Source organism: Canis lupus, chromosome 21 (genome assembly GCF_003254725.2).
Source record: "Canis lupus dingo isolate Sandy chromosome 21, ASM325472v2, whole genome shotgun sequence".
NCBI lineage: Eukaryota > Metazoa > Chordata > Mammalia > Carnivora > Canidae > Canis > Canis lupus.
In genome coordinates this window covers 13,197,172-13,224,843 of record NC_064263.1, presented here as the reverse complement: position 1 = coordinate 13,224,843, position 27,672 = coordinate 13,197,172, and the positions used below count along the sequence as shown (strand labels likewise).

The following is a 27,672-nucleotide window of genomic DNA, read 5'->3' as shown; positions in this document are numbered from 1 at the left end:
GGGCCAGGTGACCTGGAGTGGCCCCTCATGCTCTGCTTGGTCCTCTGGAGGAATTGGGTAGTGGCCGGGAAGGTGGGGGGTATCTGTGATCCTCCGATGAGGCTGGGTGGGGGGCAGTGACAGACAGAATGGCAGCTGGAGTCCCCATCCCCGGCCGATTGGACCTCCTCCGGCAGGAGGGTAAATGGCTTCTCCTAAACAGCACAGGGTAGAGCACTCATGGCTGTCTTGGCACAACACGTAGCTAGAAGTCCACGTTCTGCCCTCTGTCCTGCTGAGGGACGGGCCTGTAAGAATAGCTGCCAGCAAGTTGTGGGACGGCTACCTGGCCTGGACTCTCCTTGCAGCCCTCCTCTATTCTTGACTCCCTTACATAAACGTCTAGTTTTTAGTAGGTAGTATTGCCAGATAAAATATAGAACGCCTGGTTAAATTTGAATTTCAGATAGGCAATACATTTTTTTAAACCTAAATATGTCCCAAGTTTTGCATGGAACATATGCAAAAATCAATTAGTTATTTATCTGAAATTTAAATTGAACTGGCATCCTGTATTTTGCTTTGCTAAATCTGGTCACCGTGTCAGGAGAGGTGGGAGGAGCCCTGGAGGCTGGCAGGCAGCGTCCTGCACAGGCGAGAGCACTGCCCGGCTCCGGCTGGGTGGGCCTCAGTCTGGGACTGGCTTTAGAACCAGAAGGGGGTCGGGGCTTTGCAAATGGGCAGGCCTGGGTTTGAATTTAGGCTCTGTCACTTAGGTCTGTGACTTTGGTGGTTTTTTTTTGTTTTTTTTTTTTTTTGGATACACAATGTCAGGGAAAACAACATGGTTTCCTCCTCTTCACTGAGTCCCAGATTTAAGCTGGAAGAGACGAACCTCCTGCCTCAGAAAAATATTTATCTTGTGTAGCAACGGACACACTAAAAGGTTCTTCAGGGAGCAGCTGGGGGTCTGGGTCATGGGGGTTCCTGCTGTGGACACAGCACACTTTCCCCTCCCAGGGTGGTAGGCATGCCTACCACACATATCCCTGGGTGCTCAGTTAAGCCCAGGGGTGAGCTACAAAGATCCTAGGAAGGGCATCCTTGCAGGTCAGGTGCACATGGAGAACGAGTGTGTCTGACAGCACCGCACGGTGACTGCTGGTTGTTCAGCAGCTGCAGTCATGATGCTCTTGCCAGGTGGGAGCAGCCCTTCAGCACTCAGATCTGCTGGTGACCTCACATTTCCCTAGGAGTCCAGGAGCACCCCCAAGGTGCTGTCTGCAGGCCTGTGGATAGTCTGTTCCCGTGTCTCCCCAAGAAGCTATCCCCCTCATTAAAATCCACTGAGACTCAAGACTTCTGCCAGGTGAAGATTTCTAAGGCTCAGAGGCCATTTGTAAGCTAAGCCCTGGGGTTGCCCTACAGGACCTGTAGTGTGGAGCGGCATGCGCAGTGGGCTTGGAATGAAACCTGGGGAAGAAGCCATTTCTGCCCTGCACCCCCTTTCCTGGGTGAAACGAGAGATCTGAGCTGTACATTTGACCCTTGAATAACAGGTTTGAACGTAGTGGTCCACTTACATGTGGATTTTTTTCGATAAATACAGTACAGTGTTGTACATGTATCTTCTCTTGTGATTTCCTTAATAGCACTTTCTTTCTTCTAGCTTATTTTATTGGAAGGATACAGTGTACGATACACATACACAATATGTGTTAACCGACTGTATGTAATTGGCAAGGCTTCCAGTCAATTGTAGGCTGTTAGTAGTTAAGTGTTTGGAGACTGAAAAGTTGTGCATGGATTTTCAACTGTGTGGGGGTCAGCACCGCTCACTCCCAGGTTGTTCAAGGGTCAACTATAGTTCAGGTCCCTTCTAACAGGGATAGTCAGTGATGCTGTCTCTGGCTGCATGTGGATGAAACGAGAGAAACAAACCAATCCCCACACACCATGACAAGGCCCCCAGCAGGTGGTCCTCTCTGCAGGGGGTGGAGGGGTCCCCTGGCTTTGTCCCTTTGGAACTTAATCATGGGATGTCCCTCTTCATGGGATTGCTGCCCGACATATTCATTCTTCCAAACCTCCTTGGGGTCGGCAGGTAAAAGTGACTCAGAGTTTGAGGGCTGTCAACAGCAGATGTTTTCCTTCAACAGGAAATGTTGAAGGGTGTTTTCCTTGACTGATTAAAGCTCCTGTTGCCTCAGGAGTTTTCACAGAGACACACATGCAGACGGTCTGGTTATCCTGATACTACAGCTCCTCAAACAGCATCCTCCCTGCACTGACATGTAGATGGAAGTTGCAAGGTTAAGCCTCTCTCTCCTATTGCTCTGACTTGCTCTAGGGGAGAGATGTGCCCTCAAGACTTCTGGGGAGGAGGGAATCTTATGAATTGACTTATTATTATTATTATTTTTTAAAGAACTGTAGTGTGGAAGATCACATAGTAAATGCATTTGGAAAGGGCAAAACCACCGTCTTCCCAATGCTGGCCACTTTGTAACTTTGGATTTTTGTGTCTTGAATTTTGTGAAGAGGGTCTGGTGGGAGTTTGCCTTCCTCTGGGGCGAGAGGACCATGCATATAGCATTGATAATCCCTGGGCCTGGGCCTGAGTATCCGTGGGACCCTGACTGCATGAAAAAGCTCCTTTCCCATTCTGCATTACCCAGTCTACACCGCAAATCTGCACCTCTTGAAGCAGTGCGCCATGGTGGACAAGGAAGCTCTGAAGCCAGAGAAACCAGGTTCAAACCCTGACTCTGACCCTTAGCCTATGGGACCTGAGGTGAGCAGTTCACACGTGTCGGTCTTAGGTTCATCTACAATCCAGGGGACAGCAACAGCTACACAGCTGGGGTGAGAATGAAATGAGAGTGAAATCCTCGAGCTGTGCCTGGCACACGGCAGTGCTGGCACTGGTCTTACCGCCCTGGGTGGGAACCGCTCTCTCTCTCCCCATGGTGTGCACCTGCTCTCACCAGGTGTATCCTCCTCTCAGTTGGGGAATACTCTGGTCCCTCCTGCCAAGAGAGGGCAGATCCAACGGAAGCTCTCTCCCTCCCACGCCCAGCAGGGAGAAGTGATGCAGAGGCCTAAAGCTCTAAGCGGAGAAGCAGACACTCGGAGGAGAAGGAACACATTAGCCATTAAAATGATCAATTAGGTGACAGGGTTGAAGCACTGACAACTAGAATATTCCACCCATGCCCTGGCTCTCATTTATCTCCCTCATGCCTAGCAGAGAGCCTGACACATACTAAACATTCAATAAACTTTTGCTAAGTAAGTAGGGAGAAAATGTTCATAAAATAACATTCATTGAAAAAATGAGAACAAAATTACAGGCACATTATTACTCCGTCTATGTTTTTGCATAGATGAATATTGGAAAGGAACATGGATGTAGCACTGTGGGATACATGCCATTTCTCTTTCCTTTTAAGATTTTGAATAATGTGTTAAGGTTACTTTAGTAAGAAACATTCTAAAAATCAAGCAATGACCTTGGCTTCTAAAGCAGTGGGCAACCCAGGCAGGCAGATGTGGTGTGGGCAGAGGAGGGAAGACACAGGTTAGGATCCCTCCCCGCCACTCCTAGCAGATCATTTGGGGCAAATTAATTTCTCTGTGCTGTCAAGCTTCAGCACGGTGGTCTGTGAAAAGTGCTTGACCATGGTTTACTCAGGGTTTCTCACTATCTCTTCTGGGGGGATTATTACAAGTTGGGGACAACTCTAAATTTCAGCATATCATTGCAGGGCGTCGGACCTTCAATGACACAGGATCTTACACATCTCCTAGAGGCAACCAGCACCCTTTCAGGGGATATAGTGCCCTTATGATCAGACTCAGTCTTGGTCAGAGCCAGCTTTTAGGAGACAGTGAGTTAAAAGTCTCAATTAAATCCAGTTGGAACATAGCAGGAGGAATTGGGTGGAAAGGACAACCAAACAAAGTTCACTACACTCTACACTCATCCATGGCTGCATGATTCCACGCATGTTGAGACCAAAGGACAATTTCTGCAAAAGCTAGGCATCTGGGCTAGGGAAGAGAACCACAGCATGGAGCAGACCTTGAAGACTGGTCTTGTTGAGCAACTATAGGGCTTGTGCTACCATCCTGCCTCCTGTCTCCTAGGCTGGATGGGAGGCATATGCAGAAGAGCTTCAGAGGCACAACACTCAAAAACCTTCTGTTCCAGTTCCTCGTTGAACTAGAGGGGGATCTAGTCTGAATAGGCACAGGGACTCAGCTGGCTGCCCGCAGTGCTGGGACCAGGGTCCCCGCTTCCCAGGCCAGTACTTCTTCCACATCCCTGGTCTTGCCTTATCCCACACCCATGATTTCCCTGCTCTTAAGCCAGGTCTGCCTGGCTGTCTTCTCATTCGATTGCATCTGTGACTGAAGCCCGAATAAGCACCATTCCTCGCTAGGAGCTCCGTTTTCTCGTTTAGAAATGGGAATGTATGGTGTCCAGGGAAGAGGAAGGCCAGGCAAAGACTCATGGCAAGTATTTTAAAAATCACTGCAGAATGCAAATAAGATAACTTTTTTGGCAATATGAATCAAGAATCTAAAAAATGACCATTCCCTTTGCCTCAACATTTCTGTTTGTAGGAAATCACCTTAAGTAGATAATCACACATGGACACAAAGACTGATCTGCAAAAATGGGCTCAGGGTAAAACTTATATTTGCAAAAATACTAGAAACAACATGAGTGTCCAGCTGTGGGAGGTTTCCTCTGTAAACTGTGACACACTAGGCAGCTAGTAAAGTGACATTTGTGCAATAATGGCTAATGACCTGAGAGAAAACTCACCATATATAGTTAAGTTTTAAAAAGCAGGATATAAAACTATATATTCATCATAAACCCAATTTTGCTTTTATAAATGATTTAGGGGAAAAGGGCTGGAAGGAAATATATCAAAATGTAAAGCCTAATTAGTACTGGTTGTGTGACGATATTTTATTTTTTAACACTTCTCTGATTCTCAATTTTTTCCCCAACTTTTAAAAGATGAATTTGCATCAACTTTAAACTCAGAAATGGGGGATCCCTGGGTGGCACAGCGGTTTGGCACCTGCCTTTGGCCCAGGGCGCGATCCTGGAGACCCGGTATCGAATCCCACGTTGGGCTCCCCACATGGAGCCTGCTTCTCCCTCTGCCTGTGTCTCTGCCTCTCTCTCTCTCTCTCTCTCTCTCTCTCTCTGTGACTATCATGAATAAATAAATAAAATCTTTTAAAAAAATTTAAAAAAATAAACTCAGAGATGCATGTCATGAAGAAAGAATCCTTGGGTAGTTTTTTGTCTTCCCTCTCACAGGGACCCAGAGCAGAACCTATAGACAGAAACCCTGGTGTCCCCAGGTGGTACCCAGAGCAGTCACACTCTTGCCTGTGGTTTGAGCTCCTTAAATCCCAAGCCATCTGGAATCTGCTGGTGGATCTCACCAACAGTTTGGGGCTCGTTCTGTCCCTGGGTTTACAGGACACGCATCTGCCTGATTCAGATATTTCAGCCTCTGGCCCTTGGTGCTTTGGGTTTTAATTCTTTCATTGCGGCAGCCTGCCTCTACAATGCTGAAAAAATACCGCCCGGCAGCCACTCCTGCTGGCATCAAGGGACCTTCTTCACTGATGAATTGGAGAGAAGTTTCAGAGGGCAGTCATGGCATGGGGAAGCAAACAAGGCCCAAGCTGGGGTCATGGAGGGTGCAGAGAGCATTGAGGAGAAAGGGGAGCACAGAGACCCAGTGGCTGGGGGAAGGGACCGGGTTGGGCAGGCAAGGAGGAGAAAGATCTCCCTGTCATAGCCATGCAGGGGAAGCGCCCTGGAGAAGGAGACCCAGGAAAGCAATGGCTCAATGCTGTGTAGCTATAACTGCCCCTTGAAGGTGCCCCCCACCCCACTCCAGCAGCCACCTTCTGGCCCCAGGGCCCCGGGCCCAGGCAGTGCATTACCTCGTTGTTGGTGCCGACATCCAGCAGGACGGGGAGGCATTGCTGCGGGCTGACCCCTCCACATGCCGTGTACAGGGCCAGCTTGCCCACGGGGATGCCCATGCCATAGCAGCCCAGGTCTCCCAGGCCCAGGATGCGCTCCCCATCGGTTACCACCACGGCCTGGAAACAATCAGGGAAGCGCTTCTTGTGACAAAGTGCTCATGTTAGCCACCATCCCACATCAGCATTGACAACTGGATGCCCACCTTCTCTGCTGGGGGACGAAACTGCTAGTTTGGGGAAAGGCCAAGGGATTTATTCAATTACAGGTGACAGTCCTTCTCTCTTTCCCCATCCTGGCAGGCTGGTGAGAAGCCCCACTGAGCTGAGCTGACATCTTGCCCTGTGTTCTGAGGTTTGGGAGGAGGGGCAGCAGAAACAGCTGGAGGAAAACCACAACTGGTCACTCTCCCTAGAAGAAACTAAGCAGATATTCTCAGCTCAAGATCTGGGCTTGGGGATGGAAGGATGTAATGAAAGGGGACAATGAGGAACAAGTGTTCATGCTGCTGCCACAAGCCCCGGGTTTAGAGGCCGATGGAAATGCTCTCAGGACTGCTCTTGGGGTATAATGAGTCCGAACTGCAAAGGGCAGGGCTTCTGTGACTGCTGGTGTTGCTACTTCACATGAACCCAGGAGGGCTCTCAGCTGTACTGGGGTTACCTTTGTGCTTTGGAAAATAATCACGGTAGTCATATACTGTGTGCTAGTTCGAGGCTTACTCACTGTTAATTAACAGATGCTGATGAAGTTGATGGTGATAGAAATTACTATGATTCTGATAGATGTTCATTTATTCATTTCCTTACTACATATTTATGAAGCACCTACTTTGCAGACACCCTGCCAGATCCTGGGAGGAGGAGCATCAGTTTGCTCATTTGTAGTAACAAGTATGTATGAATTCAGGCCATAAAACTAAGGGGCAAAAAAAAAAAAAAAAAAAAAAAAAAAGAAAAAGAAAAAGAAAAAAGAGAGAGAAAGAGATGAAACATGTATATTTATAATTAACAACTCTGGGAGGAAAGTGAGTGCCACAGAACAGCCTGAGGGCAGCAAAGATGGAGAGAAGGGAGAGTTTACTTCCTGTAGGGTCACCCTTTGTAAGGGTGTCCAAACCTCAGGCAGGAGAAAACTGTCCATAGGGGGTAGAGCTGGGGAGAAGGCACTTGATGCAGGACATTTGGATGTAGGATAGAGGTGGGGAGGCTGTGGATTCTGTGTGGTGAACAAGGAGGTGCAGGTCACATGAAAGGAGGGAACAGAAAGTGCAGCAGGAGTCAGTGAAGGGTCTTGAAAGTCAGGGGACAGAGATCCCCTCCAGTGACAGTGAAGTTGTTTATAGGTCACCCCAACCTGCTCACCATCACTGCCTCCCTCCATCTCGAGTGAGTTAAGTTAGTAGGGCCCTCCATCCCTCCACTGAAGCCTGCTTTTGACCAGGGCTTAGGACCAGCTCTGAGCTATGGACATCCTGGTGCTCCTGGGCATCACAGGGCTCAGTTCAGCCCATGCAGGTGCAATAGTAAGCTCTGGGGATAAAGGATGAAGACCCATTCTTGCCCTGGAAGGAAAAGTTTAGGATTCAATACCCAAAGGTCCATGACATCTTATCATTTGTATTCTCTAGCTCTCTAAGGGCAAGAGCACACAAAGGCCGCTGCCGCCCTTTGGTAGAAATAGGTATAGAGATTCTTAAAAACACTCCTCTGCTTCTGGAAAGGTGACTTGGGGGATGGGGGAGGTGCAAGAGACCCATGAGGATCATGATATTCCCCTCAGATTGATCTGCTGCCTCTATGGAGAGTGTTCTTAACCCGCATGCCACCTGATTCTTCCCGCGGCCTTGGCAGGTAGGGGAGTCTGAGATTGTTATTCCCACCTCACAGGTGAGCAAACAGAAGCTCTAAGACCTTCAGGTTTTATATACATTTGTTAAGTATCAGCCAGATGCCATGCACTGGACTGGATGTTTCCACATCAGGTATCTTAGAAAGATTAGATGACTTACCAAAGTCACCTTGCTTGTGCACGTGGCAGGTCAGGATTCTAATCAGGCTTGTGGTTCCTGGCTCTGGGCTCCTTCTACCACCATTTCAGCTGGGTTAAAGCACCTATGCTCTCGGTCAAGTTCTTCCCTGCCTCTGTGGGGCCCTCCCCACAGCCCACCTCTGACTTCTCCCTGCGGGAGCCTGTGGCTTCATGCTGCTCTGGGTGCCTAGACTCAGGGCATTTCTCTACCATCTCTCCTGATCAAAGCTTCCTTATTCTGATTCCCATTCTCTCAGAATTTCTCTCCTTCAAGGGGCAGTGAGTTAACCAGAGGAAGTCAGTTACTACTCCAGGTTGTTATCCCTACAATTGTGGGGCCTTTCCAGATGGTGATGGGGCTCTGCAGTGCTGCCCCTCCGGCCTGAACCATGCCCGGGCACTCTACTGCACGGAGTAGAGTGAATGTCTCCTTTGAGGGAATGTCTCTCTTCCGTCTGCCCTCTACTCTCCATCGCACGGTGGTAGTGGTCCAGTTATTACAGCCGCTTCACAACCAGACTCATCTTTCTTCCTTCCAGTCTCTCCTGCCAACCAGTGTCACAGTCACTGTGTCGGAAGCCTATTTTCATTATGCCATTCCCAGGCTCAAAGACCTTGCTTGAGTGACCTCAAACCATCCATAGAATAGAGTCCAAAATATTTAACTCTTTAATGGTCTGAACCCAATATACGTTCTGACTTATCTCCTGCTGCTTGTCTGCACACAAGTGCCTACTCCAGCCAAACTAACCTCCTCACTCCTCCCAGACACACTCTGGACTCACCTATAATCTCTCTCTCAGCCCCTATATTCCTGTTTCCTAGAAGGTCCTTCTCTGTCTCCAGCAGGCAAACTCTGCCCATCACAATCTGATGCGATTTCTCCTAGCACTTGTGGCGACCACACAGCCAGCCTGCTCACCCTTCCTGTCTGCTTGCCTGCCTTCCACAAACATAGGCTAAGTAAGTACCTACTGCTTGCCAAGCCCTGCATAAAGTGCTACTTAAACATTTGGGTTCTTATTTAACATTTTAAAAAATGCTCGTTTTATCTCACCAAACAACCTGAAGGTTAATGGCATGGGTTCTGGAGTCTGATAACCAGGTTCCTTGATAATGCACCATATGTAATCTTAGGTAAACAGATAATTTTTCTGAGTTTTAGTTTTCCATAAAATGGGGGATAATCATATCTAACTCAGGAGATTGTTGTAAAGATGAAATGAAATAATATCAGTCTCATTTTAACCAGGTGCCTTAGGGAGTGATCAATAAATGGTTGCTGCTCTTATGATTATTATGATGGTTATTATTTGGCACAAGATGTCATATTGGATTTTTAATTGTTTCATATTCTCTCTAGTTCAGCATTACACAGAAAGGCCATGCAGTAAGCATCTGTTAAATGAGTGAATGAAATGGAACCAAGCGGAGACCATGGTGGCCAATGGCTGAGAAGGTCAGCCATACAAAAACTGTGGCTTCTACTGTCATCTCTAAGCAGGAACAGTACAAAGCCACCTTCCTCCATGACACTCCCCTTCCGGAAGCTGTCACCCTCTCTCCTCTGAGTTCCCATGGCATTTTTCTCTTCCAAACACCTATCCCATTCTCCCCCGTATTATAGTTAGATGAGAACTCCATCTTTCATGGGAGTTCTTACTTGCCTTAAGCTTTTTAGGGCAAGTAATGAGTCTTGTCATCTTTGATTCTTTAGTTACTTAGCTTGGTTATTGCAAAATATGATATAAACTGGATAAGTGGTGGGCAACAAAATAGATCCAACACAGACAGCAAAGGATCTCCACAGGACTGATTCAAACCTGGTGTGAATGAACAAGTTCAGGCAGAAGATGCTGGGGATCCTATTTTTCATGACATCAATGGAGCTGGATGCCAAGGGCCACTAGTCAGTAGGGGTCAAAATCTGAAGACAAACTTGAGAAGCACTGGGGGGTTTTAGAGTCCAGCAATAACTATCACTGAATTACAGGATCACAGTTTCCTTGTTTGAATGGAATCTGCAACTCATACCTCTTCTGTATTTCAGATGACTAAGAGTGAGGGTGGGCCACATTCTTTCTCTGTTTACCAAGCTTGAACCTACAGCCTTTTCTGATGTCCCTTAGCCTAGGTGGACCCAGTGGGGCTGATTGCAGACTGCCCCGAAGGTCATGACTCCTTGCTTGCTCTAGCCCCAGTTTCCTTGGACTTGTAGCTATGTCATGGGCTTCCCACAGCCCTCATTCTTCCTTTTTTCCTCCTCTTCTCTCTCTCCACAACATACATAACACACAGTCTGCAGTTTCAAAGCTTGGTTCCTTCCACCCTTCACAAGCAGACACCCAGCTTCCTTGTCTATAAAATGGGGGCAATAATAATCCCTACCACTTACAGGTCATTAGAAGTTGCTGCGGCTATCTATGTAAAGCACTTGGCAGATGCCGTGTGAGGTGGATATGGGGACGCGCTGCCCACATTTCCTTTTTGGGACCCAAGGAGTGATTCCTTCAGCTGGGCCCTCTGGTGTCGGCCAATTTTGAGAACTTTCTTGACTGAGGAGAGCTACCTTGCCCAAAGTCACACCCTGTTCCAAAGGCAGCAGCCCACAAGCGATGATTGATGAGTGCAGGGGGATAAAGGCCGGGCTCCCCAGCCCAACTCGGGTTGACTGTGCAGGACCACCCCAGCTCCAGAGGCACCTCATGGGCTCAGGTGAGTCTTCCTTGAGACTTCACTCAGCCCAACCTCTCTCTTGGCTTTCTCCTGCTTCCTTCCCTCCTAGAGGTGTTGATCCCAAGAGCACTCCCTAACAAGCTAATGTTCACCTCAGAGAGTGTTCCCTAGGACACCCACCTTCTGATACCGAGGACGGAGTGTGTTTACCATGTGTTGGGCCTGTGCATTATGGGCAGGCACCTGGCACTAGCACCTGGTCTTGGCAGGGATGCCCACATGGCTGGTGCTCAGCAGCAGAGGCTACTCCCCAGGCCTCACTGCCTAGCTGCCTCTCAGCACCTCCCCCCGAAGCCGTAGGGCCTGGGATGAGGCAGAGATTTAGGGGCTTGGGAAAGCTGTGAGGAAGAGGGCTGTTCTCAGCTGAGTCTTCCTCAGGCTCAAGGCAGTGGCCACTGTGGGAAAGAGTCAGAAAAGCAGTTCTCACTCCTCTTTGTGATTTATGCTGGACAGCTCTGGGCAGCCTGGCCCGCCCCTTCCTCCTCGCACAAGAGGGGCCCATGAAACTTCATGGTCCCCCTAGCCCTGGGCTCTGGCCTCACTTCTCTCCCTGCCTGCCTCTCCGACACCGCAGTTCAACATTCAGCTTTCTGGCTGGGAAACCACGGAAAGTCATCCTTTATCCTGTGACTTGATTCAGAAGCTCCTCTGAACCACGTCTCCCCATCAACATCAGGGTCTAAAGATACCCATGCCTTGGAAAACTGCCACCTTAACTCAGCAGCTGGGGAGGAGGTGGCTCTGCTGCAGGGAAATGCAGAACTGGCAGGAGCAGGGAGGGAAGGCCAGGGGAGGAAGCAGTAGTGGAGCGCCTTAGTCTTCTGGTCAGGCAGGATGGTATCCCAGTATTTATCTTGGGCCCAGTGAGCTCCAAGCCTTCCCCAGCAGATGTTTTGCATTTTCGCTTCACTCATTTGCAGAAGCGACAAGGATCTTAGTCATGAAAGCCCCTCATACTCATCCACAGAAGTCCCTGTGGCAGGAGGAGACCTGGGCATGTAGCCAGAGGCTAACAAGTTTCTACAAAGCTGCATGTTTAATATTTCAAAACTAATACAAACTTTACATTGCATATTATATCCTGTTTATTATATAAAAATGTTTTCTTCATAGATTATTTGAGTAAAACTGATACTCCCGGAAGAAATGGCAGGTTTATTTCGTCACTCTGCATACAACTATCACCCACCCCCAACCTCTGACTATGTACACGCTGGGGGGAAAGTACTGTTCATTCTAAGCTTTTCCTCTTACTGCAGACTGTCCCCACTATATGTCCTACTCTTTCCAAAGCCTATCTGGCCAAACGCTACTCCTTAATTCAAGGCCCTGCGCCAATGTCACCTCTCCCATGAAGTCTTCCTAGATTTCCCCTCAGGTTGAAAATAATCTCTGCCGTTTTGAATACCTTCAGCAATGTGTGCTTCATTACCCCTGACCAAGTTCCCTCTTAGTCTTTTGTGTCTCTCTTATTTTCCACATAAAAGTCAGCTACTTGAGAAGAAACTGTCTGATTTCCCCGTCTCCCCCATGGAAACTGGCAGTGTATACTTAGTAGGTACTCAGTACATGCTGAACGTGTCTCCAGACTACTACTACTATTAATAATGATAATGATAAGGGCAATTTCACATGGGTGTGGGGCAGTGTCAACCTCCACTCTGTGGTGCATTCATGCTTGGCTCTAACCAGTCCATGCTCTGGGCCCGGGAAAGCTGTGCAGTGTCTTGCCTTCAGTGGTGCAATGGCTCATTTTCTAATTGGGGAGGACTCTGGTCCGGGCTGAAAGGCTTCACCTGAGCAGTAACAAAGAAAACATGATCATACCTTAATATCGTCTTCTGGCCAAGAGTTCAGCATTGTTGCAAGATGGCCTTTGTCATGAATGGTGATGAACAGCCCACTAGGAGAAACAAAACACGGACACACAGGGAAACCAGGCAGTCAGACTAGGAACAGAGCAAAGACCACAATACTGTGTATCACTGCACCATTTCATTTTTCCCACAGACCTGGGCAAGGCAGGGCCCTGCCCTTAACAGTTTAGAGGACCATTTCTTTCTTCCAATTTCTCCTCACCATAAGGCAAGGGATTCATGGGGCCGAGGGATGTGCCCACCTGGAACCTGTGCTCACCAGCGCCTCCACTCTCCCTTCTTCCTTCTAGACCAGGCACCCAGTACCCCAGAATTCTCTGAGTGACTGAGGAAACCATTTTGGCCTCTTCTCCAGGTCACAGACCACACTATGGTGGGCAGACCCCTAGGCCTGGGGCTGACTGGAGCTTGGACATGTGGGTTGTGGTGTCCAGACACAGGTACGTGAGGCCTTAGGGCAATGGGGGGATGGAGCTGGGGATAGGAAGAGGGGAGGGCTGACAGCCATGAACCACTTTTCTCTGCAGCATTGGAGTACATGACTTCTAAGTTCAAACTTGGCCTTCCAGACCAGCATGAAGATGTATCTGTAAAAGCAGGAAGGTGGAACATATTTTACTTAACAGTTTATTAGCTTGATTTAGAACTTTTATTTATGTTTGGGCCTTTGTATGTGGACCTGAGTCTTCTGCCCTGGGACCAGGGTTGTGAGAATATGTATACCTGGGGTAGTTTGTGCCACTTCCTTCTTTCCCTTTTTTTCTCCAATGCGCCCAGAGAAGCTCCTTTTGCTAAAGAAGCACTCACTCTGTTTTGCCAATGTGAGTAGGCTGGGGAGGTGTGGGAGAACAGCCCCCCCGCCCCCAAATGCCCTGGCTTACTCAGACTTCCAAACAGTACTTTTCATGGCTTCGTGAGATGCTTGGATTTTGGATCCGCTATTTAAATCATGCCCTAGCCAACACGGTCAAAACCCTTGGCCCTGTAATTTGGTCTCAGCAAGTCATTTAAAACTCCCAACCCTGTATACTCCTACTCTTTCTTCCCGGTCTGCTTCACCCAGGAAGCTAAGGGCAGGTGGAGAGAGCCTTACCACAGGGCAGACAGACTGGCTCTATAAATTCTCCACTGTCAACCCACATGGACTCTAAACAACCAACAGTCTTTGTTCTTTCAGTGTTTCTCTGGTCAAAATTCACTCTTTCCACTCTTTGCAAAGATATTTTCTTTTTTTTTTTTTTTTATGATAGTCATAGAGAGAGAGAGAGAGAGAGAGAGAGAGAGGCAGAGGGAGAAGCAGGCTCCATGCACCGGGAGCCTGATGTGGGATTCGATCCTGGGTCTCCAGGATCGCGCCCTGGGCCAAAGGCAGGCGCCAAACTGCTGCGCCACCCAGGGATCCCTGCAAAGATATTTTCAACTGCCCTGTTCTCAAACCTCCATCTGCCTCACCTTCCCCCAACTCCCCTTGCCTCTGACGTCACATGAAGCCATGGAATGGTATCTCTGTCAGCTTCCCACCACCAAATCTGCAAACCTCTGTGTCTGCAGACAATTCCTTCATTTCTTCTGTTCCAATGAATATTATAAAGTCTTAATTTTACTCTTCTTGCTCTCCTCTAGATTTTCCATTTTCCATTTTCCTTTTCCATTTTCCATTGTTTTTGTCCCATCAGCCACAATATATCTCCAAGTCTCTATCATCTTAAAGAGTTCCGGCTTTTGCAGAACACCTGGGTGGCTCAGCAGTTGAGCGTCTGCCTTAGGCTCAGAGTGTGATCCTGGAGTCCCTGGATCAAGTCCCATGTTAGACTCCCTGCATGGAGCTTGCTTCTCCCTCTGCCTATGTCTCTGTCTCTCATAAAAAAAAAAAAAAGACTTCTGGCTTTTGTTAGTGACAGTCTCTTGGACAGAGTAAATGTTCTGCTGATAACGATAGTAAAACTGTTACTTAAAACTTTTTTTAAAAAATTATTTATTTGAGAGAGAGAGTGCACAAGCCAAGGGAGGGGCAGAGGAAGAGGAACAAGCAGACTCCCTGCTGAGGGCAGCTGGATGTGAGGCTCTCTGAGAACACGACATGAGCCAAAGTGAGATGCTTAACTCACTGATCACACAGGCACCCAAAATTGTTATTTAAAAAATTTTAAATTTAAAATATATTATTAACATACAACATATTAATAGTTTCAAAGGTAGAGTTCAGATGCATTTAACACCCAATGCTCATTACATCAAGTGCCCTCCTTAATGCTCACCACCCAGTTACCCCATCCTTCCACCCACTTCCCTTACGGCAACCCTCAGTTTCTTTCCTAGAATTCAAACAGGCACCTCTCTGTTTTGTTTCTTAAATTCCACACATGAGTGAAATCATATGATAATTGTCTTTCTCTGATTGGTTTATTTTGCTTAGCAGAATACCCTCTAGTTCCATCCATGTTATTGCAAATGGTAAGATTTCATTCTTTTTTGATGGCTGAGCAATATTCCATTGTATAGATATATCACATCTTTTTTTTTTTATTGGAGTTCAATTTGCCAACATATAGCATAACACCCAGTGCTCATCCCATCAAGTGCCCCCCTCAGTGCCCATCACCCAGTCACCCCTACCCCCCACCCACCTCCCTTTCCACCACCCCTTGTTCATTTCCCAGAGTTAGGAGTCCCTCATGTTCTGTCTCCCTCTCTGATATTTCCCGCTCATTTTCTCTCCTTTCTCCTTTATTCCCTTTCACTAATTTTTATATTCCCCAAATGAATGAGACCATAATAATGTTTGTCCTTCTCCAATTGACTTATTTCACTCAGCATAATACCCTCCAGTTCCATCCATGTCGAAGCAAATGGTGGGTATTTGTCGTTTCTAATGGCTGAGTAATATTCCATGTATACATAAACCACATCTTCTTTATCCATTCATCTTTCGATGGACACTGAGGCTCCTTCCAGTTTGGCTATTGTGGACATTGCTGCTATAAACATCGGGGTGCAGGTGTTCCGGCGTTTCATTGCATCTGTATCTTTGGTGTAAATCCCCAACAGTGCAATTGCTGGGTCGTAGGGCAGATCTATTTTTAACTCTTTGAGGAACCTCCACACAGTTTTCCAGAGTGGCTGCACCAGTTCACATTCCCACCAACAGTGCAAGAGGGTTCCCCTTTCTCCACATCCTCTCCAACATTTGTTGTTTCCTGCCTTGTTAATTTTCCCCATTCTCACTGGTGTGAGGTGGTATCTCATTATGGTTTTGATTTGTATTTCCCTGATGGCCAGTGATGCGGAGCATTTTCTCATGTGCTTGTTGGCCATGTCTATGTCTTCCTCTGTGAAATTTCTGTTCATGTCTTTCGCCCATTTCATGATTGGATTGTTTGTTTCTTTGGTGTTGAGTTTAATAAGTTCTTTATAGATCTTGGAAACTAGCCCTTTATCTGATATATCATTTGCAAATATCTTCTCCCATTCTGTAGGTTGTCTTTTAGTTTTGTTAACTGTTTCTTTTGCTGTGCAAAAGCTTCTTATATTGATGAAGTCCCAATAATTCATTTTTGCTTTTGTTTCTCTTGCCTTGGATGTATCTTGCAAGAAGTTACTGTGGCTACGTTCAAAAAGGGTGTTGCCTGTGTTCTCCTCTAGGATTTTGATGGAATCTTGTCTCACATTTAGATCTTTCATCCATTTTGAGTTTATCTTTGTGTATGGTGCAAGAGAGTGGTCTAGTTTCATTCTTCTGCATGTGGATGTCCAATTTTCCCAGCACCATTTATTGAAGAGACTGTCTTTTTTTCCAGTGGATAGTCTCTCCTGCTTTGTCAAATATTAGTTGACCATAAGGTTGAGGGTCCACTTCTGGGTTCTCTATTCTGTTCCATTGATCTATGTGTCTGTTTTTGTGCCAGTACCACACTGTCTTGGTGACCACAGCTTTGTAGTACAACCTGAAATCTGGCATTGTGATGCCTCCAGCTATGGTTTTCCCACATCTTCTTTATCCATTCATCTGTCCATGGACATCTGGGCTCTTTCCATAATTTGGCTATTGTAGACATTGCTGCTATAAGCATTTGGGTGCAGGTGCCCCTTTGTGTCACTATGTTTGTATCTTTTGGGTAAATACCTAGTAGTGCAATGGCTGGGTTGTAGGGTAGCTTTATTTAACTTCTTGAGGAACCTCCATACCGTTTTCCAGAGTGGCTGCACCAGTTTGCATTCCCAACAGTGTAAGAGGGTTCCCCTTTCTATTTGTCCTGTGTCCTGAGTTGTTAATTTTAGCTATTCTGACCTGTGTGAGGTGGCATCTCACTGTGGTTTTGATTTATATTTCCCTGTTGACAAGTGATGTGGAACATTTTTTCATGTGTCTATTAGTCATTTGCATGCCTTCTTCAGAGAAATGTTTGTTCATGTCTTCTGCCCATTTCTTTTTTTTTTTTAAAGATTTTATTCATTTATTCATGAGAGACAGAGAGACACAGATAGAGAGAGAGAGAAAGAGAGAGAGAGAGAGATTGAGAGAGGCAGAGACAGAAACAGGCTCCATGCAGGGAACTTGACGTGGGACTTGATCCTGGGTCTCCAGGATCATGGCCTGGACTGAAGGTGGCACTAAACCGCTGAGCCACTGGGGCTGCCCTTCTGCCCATTTTTTGACTGGACTTTCTTGTTTTTTGGGTGTTGAGTTTGATAAGTTCTTTTTTTTTTTTTTTTTTTTTATTTATGATAGTCATACAGAGAGAGAGAGAGAGAGGCAGAGACATAGGCAGAGGGAGAAGCAGGCTCCATGCACCGGGAGCCCGACGTGGGATTCGATCCCGGGTCTCCAGGATCGCGCCCCGGGCCAAAGACAGGCGCTAAACTGCTGCGCCACCCAGGGATCCTGATAAGTTCTTTATAGCTCTTGGATACTAGCTCTTTTTCTGATAAAACATTTGCAAATATCTTTTCCCATTCTGTCAGTTGTCTTTTGGTTTTGTTGACTGTTTTTGCTGGGCAAAAGCTTTTTTATATTGATGAAGTCCCAATACTTCATTTTGGCTTTTGTTTTCCTTGCCTTTGGAGATGTATCTAGCAAGGGGTTGCTATAGCTGAGGTCAAAGAGTTTTGCTCACAATATGTTCTTGTAATTGTCTGTATTTCTTCAGTGTTGGTTGTGATCTCTCTTCTTTCATTTATGATTTTATTTATTTGGGTCCTTTCTCTTTTCTTTAAGTCTGGTTAGGGGTTTACTGATCTTATTAATTCTTTGAAAGAACCAGTTCCTGGTTTCATTGATCTGTTCTGTTCTTCTGGTTTCTATTTCATTGATTTCTGCTCTAATATTTATTATTCTTTTTCTCCTGATGGATTTAGGCTCCATTTGCTCTTCTTTCTCTAGCTCCTTTAGGTATGTATTTGAGACTTTTCTTGGTTTTTGAGGAAGGCTTGTATTGCTATACATTTCCTTCTTAGGACTGCGTTTGTTCCATCCCAAAGGTTCTGAACTGTTGTATTTTCATTTTCATTTGCTCCCATGAATTTTTAAAATTCTCCTTTAATTGCCTGGTTGACTCATTCATTAGTAGGATGCTCTCTAACCTCCATGTACTCCTTCCAAATTTTCTTTTGTGATTGAATTCAAGTTTTAAAGCATTGTGGTCTGTGAATATGCAGGGAATAATCCTAATCTTTTGGTACCAGTTAAGACCTGATTTATGACCCAGTATGTCATCTATTCTGGAGAATGTTCCTGTGCACTCAAGAAGAATGTGTATTCTGTTGCTTTACGATGAAATGTTCTGAATATATCTGTGAAGTCCATCTGGTCCAGTGTGTCATTCAAAGTCCTTGTTTTCTTTTCTTTTCTTTTCTTTTTTTTTTTAAAGATTTTATTTATTTATTCATAGACACAGAATGAGAGAGGCAGAGACACAGGCAGAGGGAGAAGCAGGATCCCTGCAGGGAGCCCGATGTGGGACTCGATCCTGAGTCTCCAGGATCACACCCCAGTCTGCAGGCGGCGCCAAACTGCTGCGCTACCGGGGCTGCCCCAAAGCCCTTGTTTTCTTGTTGATCTTCTGCTTAGATTATTTCTCTATTGCTGTGGGTAGGGTGTTAAAGTACTCTACTATTATTGTATTATTATCGATATGTTTCCTTAATTTTGTTATTAATTGGTTTATATATTTGCGTGCTCCCAAGTTAGGGGCAGAAATATCTACAATTGTTAGATCTTGTTGGGTAGACCCTGATATAGTGTTCCTCTTCATCTCTTCTTATAGTCTTTGGTTTAAAATTTAGTTTGTCTGATATAAGGATTGCTACCTCAGCTTTCTTTTGATGTAAATTAGCAATAAAATGGTTCTCCAAGCCCTCACTATAAATCTGGAGATGTCTTTGGGTCTAAAATGAGTCTCTTGTAGACAGCATTATCAATGGATCTTGTTTTTTTTATCCAATCTGATACTCTGTGTCTTTTGATTGGAGCATGTAGCCCATTTATATTTAGAGTAATTATTGAAAGATAAGAGTTTAGTGCCATTCTATTACCTGTAAATTCACTGTTTCTGTAGATTGTTTCTGTTTCTAACTGGTCTTTGTTACTTTTGGGCTCTCTTTTCACTTAGCAGATCCCCTTTAATATTTAATATTTCTTCTTATTATTAAAGATTGTATTCCTTAAGTATTATTATATAATATTTCTTATAAAGCAGCAGGGCTGGTTTAGTGATCACAAATTCTCTTAGTTTCTGTTTGTCCTGGAAGCTATCTCTCCTTCTATTTTGAATTATATCCTTGCTGGAGATAGTATTCTTGGATGCATATATTTCCCATTTAGTACCTTGAATATATCATGCCTGTCCTTTCTGGCCTGCCAAGTCTCTGTGGACAGGTCTGCTTCCAGCCTTATGTTTCTACACTTTAAGGTTAAGGACCTCTTGTCCCAAACTGCTTTCAGGATTTTCTCTTTATCTCTGAAACTTGCAAGCTTCACTATTATATGTCAAGGTGCTGACCTATTTTTATGGATTTTGAGGGGGCTTCTCTGCCTCCTGAACTTGAATGCCTGTTTCCTTTCCGAGACCAGGGAAGTTCTCAGCTATAATTTGTTCAAATAATCCTTCTGCCACTCTCTCTTTCTTTTTCCTCTTCCTCTGGGACCCCAATTATTCTCATATTGTTTCACTTTATGGTATTGCTGATCTCTTGATTCCTCCCCTCATGATCCAGTAAGTTATCTTTTTCTTAACTTATTTTCCATCATTTTATCTTCTATATCACTCTCTTTTGCCTTATTTATCTCAGCACTTAGAGGCTCCATTTTTTATTGTATCTCAGAAATAGACTTTTTAATTTTGACCTGATTATAGTTCTTTTATTTCTCCAGTAAGAGATTTGCTAGTGTCTTTTATGCTTTTTTCAAGGCCACCTAGTATCTTTACAATCAATGTTTTGAATTCTTGTTCTTAATCTTACTTACATCCATATTTATTAGATCCCTGGCTGTGAGTACTGCCTCTTGTTCTCTTTTTTTGGGGTGAGTTCTTCTGTCTTCTCATTATGTCCAGAAAAGAATAGATGAAAAAGAAGGAAAATACAAATATAACAACACCAGAAAAATATACACTACACAGATCAGAAGAGAACAGTATATGTGTTGCCGAAGCGAGCACGAGATCAGAAGAGAACAGAAACCAAAAAGAAAAGAAAAAAAATGAAAACAAAATCAAATAAGAAGTAGAACAGAACAATAAACTGGAGTCTGAGTGTATTTTGGTCTGTTAGAAGAAACCAGACCTCAGAATAGACAAGAAACAGAACCTTATATACGTACAAAAACGCAGTTGAATACAATGAAAGGAAACCAAAACTGAAAACTACAAACTGTAAGTGAAAAAATGAAAATTTAAAAAGACAAAAAAATATTGATAACAGTTGAAAAGGATAATAAAATAGAAAACCGAAGGACTAAAGAATAATAACTATATCAGAAAAATATATACTACTCTAATCAGAAGAGAACAGAAACCAAACAGAAAAAGGGAAAAATGAGAATAATATCAGACAAGAAGTTGAACAGACAATAAATTAGATTCTAGGTATATTTTGGGTTGTCAGAGGACACTATATCCCAAAATAGGTAAGAAAGAAAAACATATATACAAAAGTGAAGCTGAGCAGAATGAAAGGGAGCCAAAAATTAAATATATATATATGTAAACCATAAGTGAAAAAATGAAAATGAAAAAAGACTTAAGAATTGACATAACAAGAAAATAACTGAAAAGGATAATAAAATAGGAAACTGAAGGACTGAAGAATAAGAAAAACTACGAATGCTATGTGCTTCTTCCTCCAAGAGCTGGAGTTTTACAGTTCTGAGTGATGTGTAACCTGCGCGCTGGTTCCGGGTGCGGTTCGGGGAGCGTGCACCGGCCTTGCGGGGGTGGGGGGGGGGGGCCTCGGGTGCAGGTGGTACCCCGGCGGGTGGGGGATGAAGATGGCTGTGCCCAGCTCTCCAGCCCGGAGCTGTCTCCTGAGCGCTCACGGAAAACAGTCAGTCCCGCGGGGCTCCGGCTTGCCGTGGGCGCTGTGCGCACCCAGCCCGCGGCTGAGCATTTTATCCTGGACACGCGGCCCGTTTCCCACTCTCCAGACTGCACAGGCCCGGGGGGCGGTGGCGGGGTCTGTGCCACTCCTCCCGGCCGGGCGGGTCTTGCCCTGGTTCCTGGTTCTGCCTCCCGCTGGGCCCGCTCGGGAGCCCTGGCCACACCGGGCCTGGTTCACGGTTTAGGGCAGCACCGCTGTGCCTGCTGTGACCCCGGGGGGGTGGGGGGGGGCCAGACCACCCGAGACCACGCCCTGCTTTGCCTCCTGAGTGCTTTTCAGGCAAGGACGTCCCTCCCAGCGCAGACCTCTCAGTGTTCCTATTTTGCGCTCCGCTGCTCTATGCTCTAGCACTTTCCCCGCACCAGGCTTAGGGGGCTCCCTCCCCAGCGGGCGGTTTCCCCCATGCATCCCCTCAGATTCAGGGCTCCGCTCCTCCTGTCTTGCAGAACGTGGTTGCTTTTAGCAATTCTTTTCACCTATCACCAGGCTGATTTTGCAGGTGCTCAGAATGATTTGATAACTATCTAGCTGATTTCCAGGGACCGATGAAACCAGGAGCCCCTATTCCTCTGCCATGTTACCTCAACTCTGAACTGTTATTTTTTAAAAAACAATTATATTACTGTTACAACATTTAGAGTATATAAAACACACATATGTTTTAATGGAGGTTGGCCAAAAGCAGGCAGAAACTGAAGGGGAATTTACCTTTGAAAGCAGGAATTCTACCTCTGGGGATTTATGGATTTGCAGCTCTTTGTCTGAGGGGAGTCTAACCTGCAGGTAACTTAGAGCAGCAGGGAGCCAAAGCCTTCCTAGCTTGAGGTGCCAGAGAAGGGACCTGGGGCTGAAAGAACAGCCAGGAAGTGAAAGGGGGCATTCTGGAAGGGAAGAAGCTGCAGAAAGAGTGAACTCTCAGGTCTGTGTATAAAAGCCCACCTTACTGACCTGCTGACCATCACCTGTGCACAGATGAGGGCCTGATAAAGAAGCGGCGGCTGGCAGCTGCAAACACTGAACAGAGATTTCAGTTGCTGCCCATCGGGAGAGAGGGTTGTACACAGAGGTCCTTTATAACATTCTACTTACTCCATGCATGCTAGACATGTTCCATAATAAAAAAAAAAATTAAACAAAATAAACCAACAAAACCCACCACAGAACGCCCAACTATTCTTGGCTTCCACATTCCTTGCCAATACTGTTCCTTCTCTCTCCTCCCTTCCATAGCCAAACTTCTTAGATATGGTGTCTACACTAGATACCTCCAGTTTTTGACTCCCCCTGCAGGACGCCTTCTCTCAGGGTCAGGCTGCCGAAGCTGCACTTGCGAAGGCTAACAATGACTTCCACGTCCCAAATACAATAGGGATTTTTAGTCTTCACTGCCTTTGGCTTGTCAGTAGCCTGTGCCACTTCTACATACTTCCGCCCCAACCTTTGGCCTCTGTGACTCTGCTCCTGAGTTTTCCTCTTACTTCTGGCTGCTTGAAGTTCTTTGTCTTTTATGCAGGGTCATCCTGCTGTTAGGTGTTACAGTTCCTCAAAAACTTGTACCATTCCACTTTCCTTTCCCTCTGTTATCTCATCAGGGTCAGTAACTCTCAAATATCAGCAGACCAGAGTTTCTTACCTTTGGTGCTGACATTCGGGTTGATTTTTTTGCTGTGAGAAGTGAGGTCCTGTGCCTTGCAGGACATTTGGCAGTATCTGTGTTCTCTACCGACTATACCAATAGCACCCTATTTTTGCGACAACCAAAAATATCTCCAGACGTTGGTAAATGTCTTCTGGGAGGCACCACCCCTGCTTTTAGAGCCATTTTTCTCAACCTTTATATTTAACTGCCTACCTGACATTTCCCTTTCCATGTCTCAAAGGCATGTCAAACACAACAGGTCCTAAACCAAGTCTGTGATCCTAATCCACCACCATGACTCAGAGACCCACAACAAACTTGATTCTCTTCCCTTCCTCCTTCTCTCGGTGACTGTTATCCCCCACTCCACATTCCTATTTAGTCCATATATCTAGTTTAACAAGACCAAAACCCTGGAATCAACCCTCTCTCCTTTAATATAACCCAATGACAAGTCCTTCAATTCTACCTCCTTCCTCTTTTTTTTTTTTTTTTTTTTAAGATTTTGCTTATTTGACGGAGAGAGAGTGAGAGCAGTGGGGAGGGACAGAGGGAAAGGGAGAAGCAGACTCCCTGATGAACAGGGAGCCTGATGCAGAGCTTGATCTGGAACCCTGGGATCATGACCTAAGCCAAATTCAGATGCTTAACTGACTGAGCCACCCAGGCACCCCTCAATATCTACTTTTTTAGTAAGTGCAGAAGTGAGCACGTGAACTTGATGATGGCTGAAGGTTGAGGGATGAGGATGAAAGGTGTTGAATAAAGTTGGAGTGAAGTGTGATGTTGTAAATGCTCAAGGGGTCATCTAGACTGGGTGGCGCTGGGCTGAGTTAGACTTTGTCTTGTGGCTTAGACCAGGGAAATGCACATACAAAGGCAGGTGGACAGGCCTGGGAAGAAGAAAATCCCAGAGCCTAAGTCTTGGGGGATGCAGGGCTCTTTCCATCACATTAATGGAGGGCAACCCGGTGTTTGAATTCCCTTATTTATAAGGTTTGAGAACAGTTCCAGGCATTTGCTGTCCCATTCTGAAATGACCAAGGGGTGCTCTGTTGTATTGATCAAGACGAAAACAAAGCACCGATTAGCTTCTTGGAATTTGTTTTTAAGAATCACCTTTAGGAAATTTGAGTTTGGAAAATTGCACTCTTTTGGTAATAATGAACTTCAAGTACTGCCCTGGATGAGAAAAGCAGCCACACACAGGCTTCCTGAAGTTTAAATAAGGGTATTTGCCAGGGCACCTTGGTGGCTCAGTGATTAAGTGTCTGCCTTCGGCTCAGGTCGTGATCCCCAGGGTCCTGGGATCGAGTCCTGCATCAAGCTCCCTGCAGAGAGCCTGCTTTTCTCTCTGCCTGTGTCTCTGCCTCTCTTTAAAGATAAAATCTTAAAAAAAAAAAAAGATAGGGATATTTGCCTTGGTGGCAGTAGAAAGGTAAATTGGTCCAGGGGAGTCTCTAAGTCTGAAACTTTTAAAGAACCACCTTCTCCACCTCCCAAACCAGCCATTGCTCTGAGGCCCTGTCAGGGGTGTATTTCTGCCAGTTTTTACTTTCCCACAGCTGCGATTCTAATGTCCATAAGTGATTTCCCTCCAAGGTTGTGTAGAGCTAGTCACATGGAACAATAATACCAACAGGATGCCAATTCTTTCAAGCTGGAAGAACTGAGTTCCAGCCCCAGGCTCACTAATGACTCACTGAGTGACCTTGGGGAAGTCATTTACCCACGTTAATTAATCCCAGTGACGCATTCCTGGCCCCTTGGAACTCTTAACTTGACCCTGTTCTGGAAATGTCCCTCACCCAAACAATTCTGGTTCTCAACATTCCCCTGATAAGATAGAGGCTTAGTAGTGATACTTAACAAAAAGCTCACATATTAAAGGGTACGATCCTTGCACTATTCTAGATCTTAGCAAAACTCTTGTGTAATTAAGTCTAAATACAGGAAAAGTTTGATTACAGAAATCCTGATACATTAAAACAGTCCCTCTTTGTTGAAGATAAGGAGAGGGAGGAGAGACACTTAAAATGAAGGCTTTTACATTTAAATGTGAGCTACTAAAATTTCAAAAGACCCTTTTACTCTCATTTTTTTTGCATATATAATTTTATGCTTGGCAGAGATCATGCTGCAAAAAAACACCTTCTGAAATGAATTAAGAGGTTTAAATCACTTCTCAAAGTGCTTTTCCATCTATTATCTAAATTGTAGCTACAAATGATTGCAAATAGATTGACTGGGTCGGGATTTTGAAATATCTAGTCCAAGACCTCATTTTATAAAAGAGGACATTGACATTCAGAGAGGTGGAGTGACTTGTTCAAGGTCAGATAGCTCATAAGCAGTAGAACCTGGTTGAATCCAGGTCCTGAGTCCAAGGCTCTCTCCATTGACTCAGACTTTCTGTTCCCACACACAGCTAGAGTTATGGGGTGTAACAAACAGATGCTTACTGGACCCACTAATGGAACATTTTTCTTCGGTGTATGTGGTGAGGAAGTAAAATGTGCAGAGTGAGGAATTCTGATGATAAACAAATGGGTTGCAGGTTCCAGCAGGACCCTACAAGGCGGGGGGGGGGGGGGGGGGGAGGGCGGTCTCTGGCCCATCCACCCATTTCCAGGCAGAACTGCATCTAGACCAGCTCAGAAAGAAGACACCCCCAGGGAAGAAAACTCTTCAATGCCCTCAGCAACCTGTTGGCAGCTTTAGCCACCTTCGACTCCGACTCTGGGGCCACTATCTTGCCCAGCAGTACTTTGTGATGGAATTGGTTGTTATCTCTGTTTCCCTGAGGTTCTCATCAAGTCATAATTGCAGGCAGTCACTCCTCTACATTCCTTCTTAGTGACTTCAGAGAGAATACATAAGTGCCATGGGAGGTGCTCCTTCCGACACCTGCTTAGTCTCACCCTGAGACCTCCGACCGACAGGAGTCCCTGAGGCTAGAATGGGGATTTTCAACTAACTTCTAAAAAGCCGGGCAGTCCCGGTGGCACAGCGGTTTGGCGCCGCCTGCAGCCCACTGCGTGATCCTGGAGACCCTGGATCGAGTCCCACGTGATCCTGGAGACCCTGGATGGAGTCCCACGTCGGGCTCTCTGCATGGAGCCTGCCTCTCTCTCTGCCTGTGTCTCTGCCTCTCTCTCTCTCTGTCTCTATGAATAAATAAATAAAATCTTTAAAAAAAAAAAAAAAAAAACACTTCTAAAAAGCCAAAGCACTGAAAATGATGGGGCTGCAAGTGACTCAAGTGAGGTTTTGGATGGAAGGTGGCCCAGACCAGGGGTTAAAGGTATGTGCTTTACAACTATAGCACCGGGGTTCAATGCCAGCCTCTGCTACTCACTAGCGCTGTGCTTATGGACAAGTTACTTTCCTTCCTCAAGCTTCAGTTCCTCATGAGAACATGACACCAGCTGCTTCATACCTTTGGACTAATGAGACAATGTACATTTAAAAGAGTTTATTGGTGCACCCTGGGTAGCTCAGTGGTTGAGGATCTGCGTTTGGCTCAGGTTTGGCTCAGGTCGTGATCCTGGGGTCCTAGGATCAAGTCACATCAGGCTCCCTGCAGGGAGCCGGCTTCTCCCTCTGCCTATGTCTCCGCCTCTCTCTGTGTCTCTCATGGATAAATAAAATCTTAAAAAAAAAGTTTATTATAGTATCTGCTGGCACTGAACAAGTGACAGCTCTTAGTGTTGCTGGGCTAGTGTAGAGGTTAAGAGTCTAGACTCAGGAGTCAGACTGCCTGGGTTTTGCCAAAATGCCAGTGCAGTACCTGGCTCATAATAAATGCTCAGTAGATGTTAGTGGCTAATTATGAATTTGTATTTTATTTTATTTATTAAAGATTTTATTTTATTTATTTATTCATGAGAGACAGAGAGAGAAAGAGAGATTGATGCAGGGAGAGAGGCAGAGAGACAGGCAGAGGGAGAAGCAGGCTCCACCCAGGGACCCCGACGTGGGACTCGATCCTGGGTCAGGATCATGTCCTGGGCTGAAGGCAGACGCTAAACCACTGAGCCACCCGGGCTGCCCTGAATTTGTATTTTAACTAGAATGATTCCAAGTCAATGTGCATGTTTGTGAGGAGCCATGACTGGCTGTTATATGTGCTTTTGGTGAAACAGGAAGACAGTCATAAGGTTTGGTGGAAAATCTTTCATTATGGGAGTCACTGAGTGAGGGCAAAACATTGTGGTGATACACAGTCAGAGCTAAACGTTTTCCATGTTCCCTGTAAGAGCTAATATTCAATGAGATTGCTATCAAGGGCCAACTGAAAGGAAAATCAGGGCACAAATGGGCAATATTCATTCATTCATTCATTTACTCATTCACCATTTGTTCACTCATTCACTTGTCTGTCCAGCTATCCATCCAACCATCTATCCAACCATCTATCCATCCATCCATCCATCCATCCATCTGTCCATCCACTGTTTTTTTTTTGTTTTGTTTTGTTTTTTTTTTTTTGAGTAACTCTGTTCCAGGAGCCCTGTTAGGCTCTTTATGTCCATATCTTAATTCTCACACAAGACTATGAGGTGGGTATCCTCACCGTTCCATAGATTAAGAAGTACAGATGTGAAGGTGGAGGTGAGATCAAAGCACGGGTCTCTTGGATCTCAGAAATGTGGCTCCTTTAGTGTGTGATTTGGGGCAAGTCACTTCAACTCTCTGTGCCTTAGTTTCCTCTTCAATAACATGGGAACAATGACTTCTCCATAATGGAGTGACTGAGGGTGAAACAAGGCAAGTTCACAAAAGCTCTGCAC

General features: G+C 45.6%; 1 protein-coding gene across 4 annotated transcripts in view; it reads right to left on the bottom strand.

Annotated features, from left to right (window-relative positions):
• ME3 (malic enzyme 3) overlaps positions 1–27,672 on the bottom strand; it is a 186,572-nt gene that overhangs the window by 49,537 nt on the left and 109,363 nt on the right. For all 4 annotated transcript variants that reach the window (XM_035704041.1, XM_035704048.1, XM_035704042.1 and 1 more), the window contains exons 4-5: positions 12,599–12,674; positions 5,962–6,123 (exon numbers count right to left, since the gene is read on the bottom strand). In XM_035704041.1, coding sequence (XP_035559934.1) covers positions 5,962–6,123; positions 12,599–12,674 — 238 coding nt within the window. The remainder of the gene's footprint in view (positions 1–5,961; positions 6,124–12,598; positions 12,675–27,672) is intronic.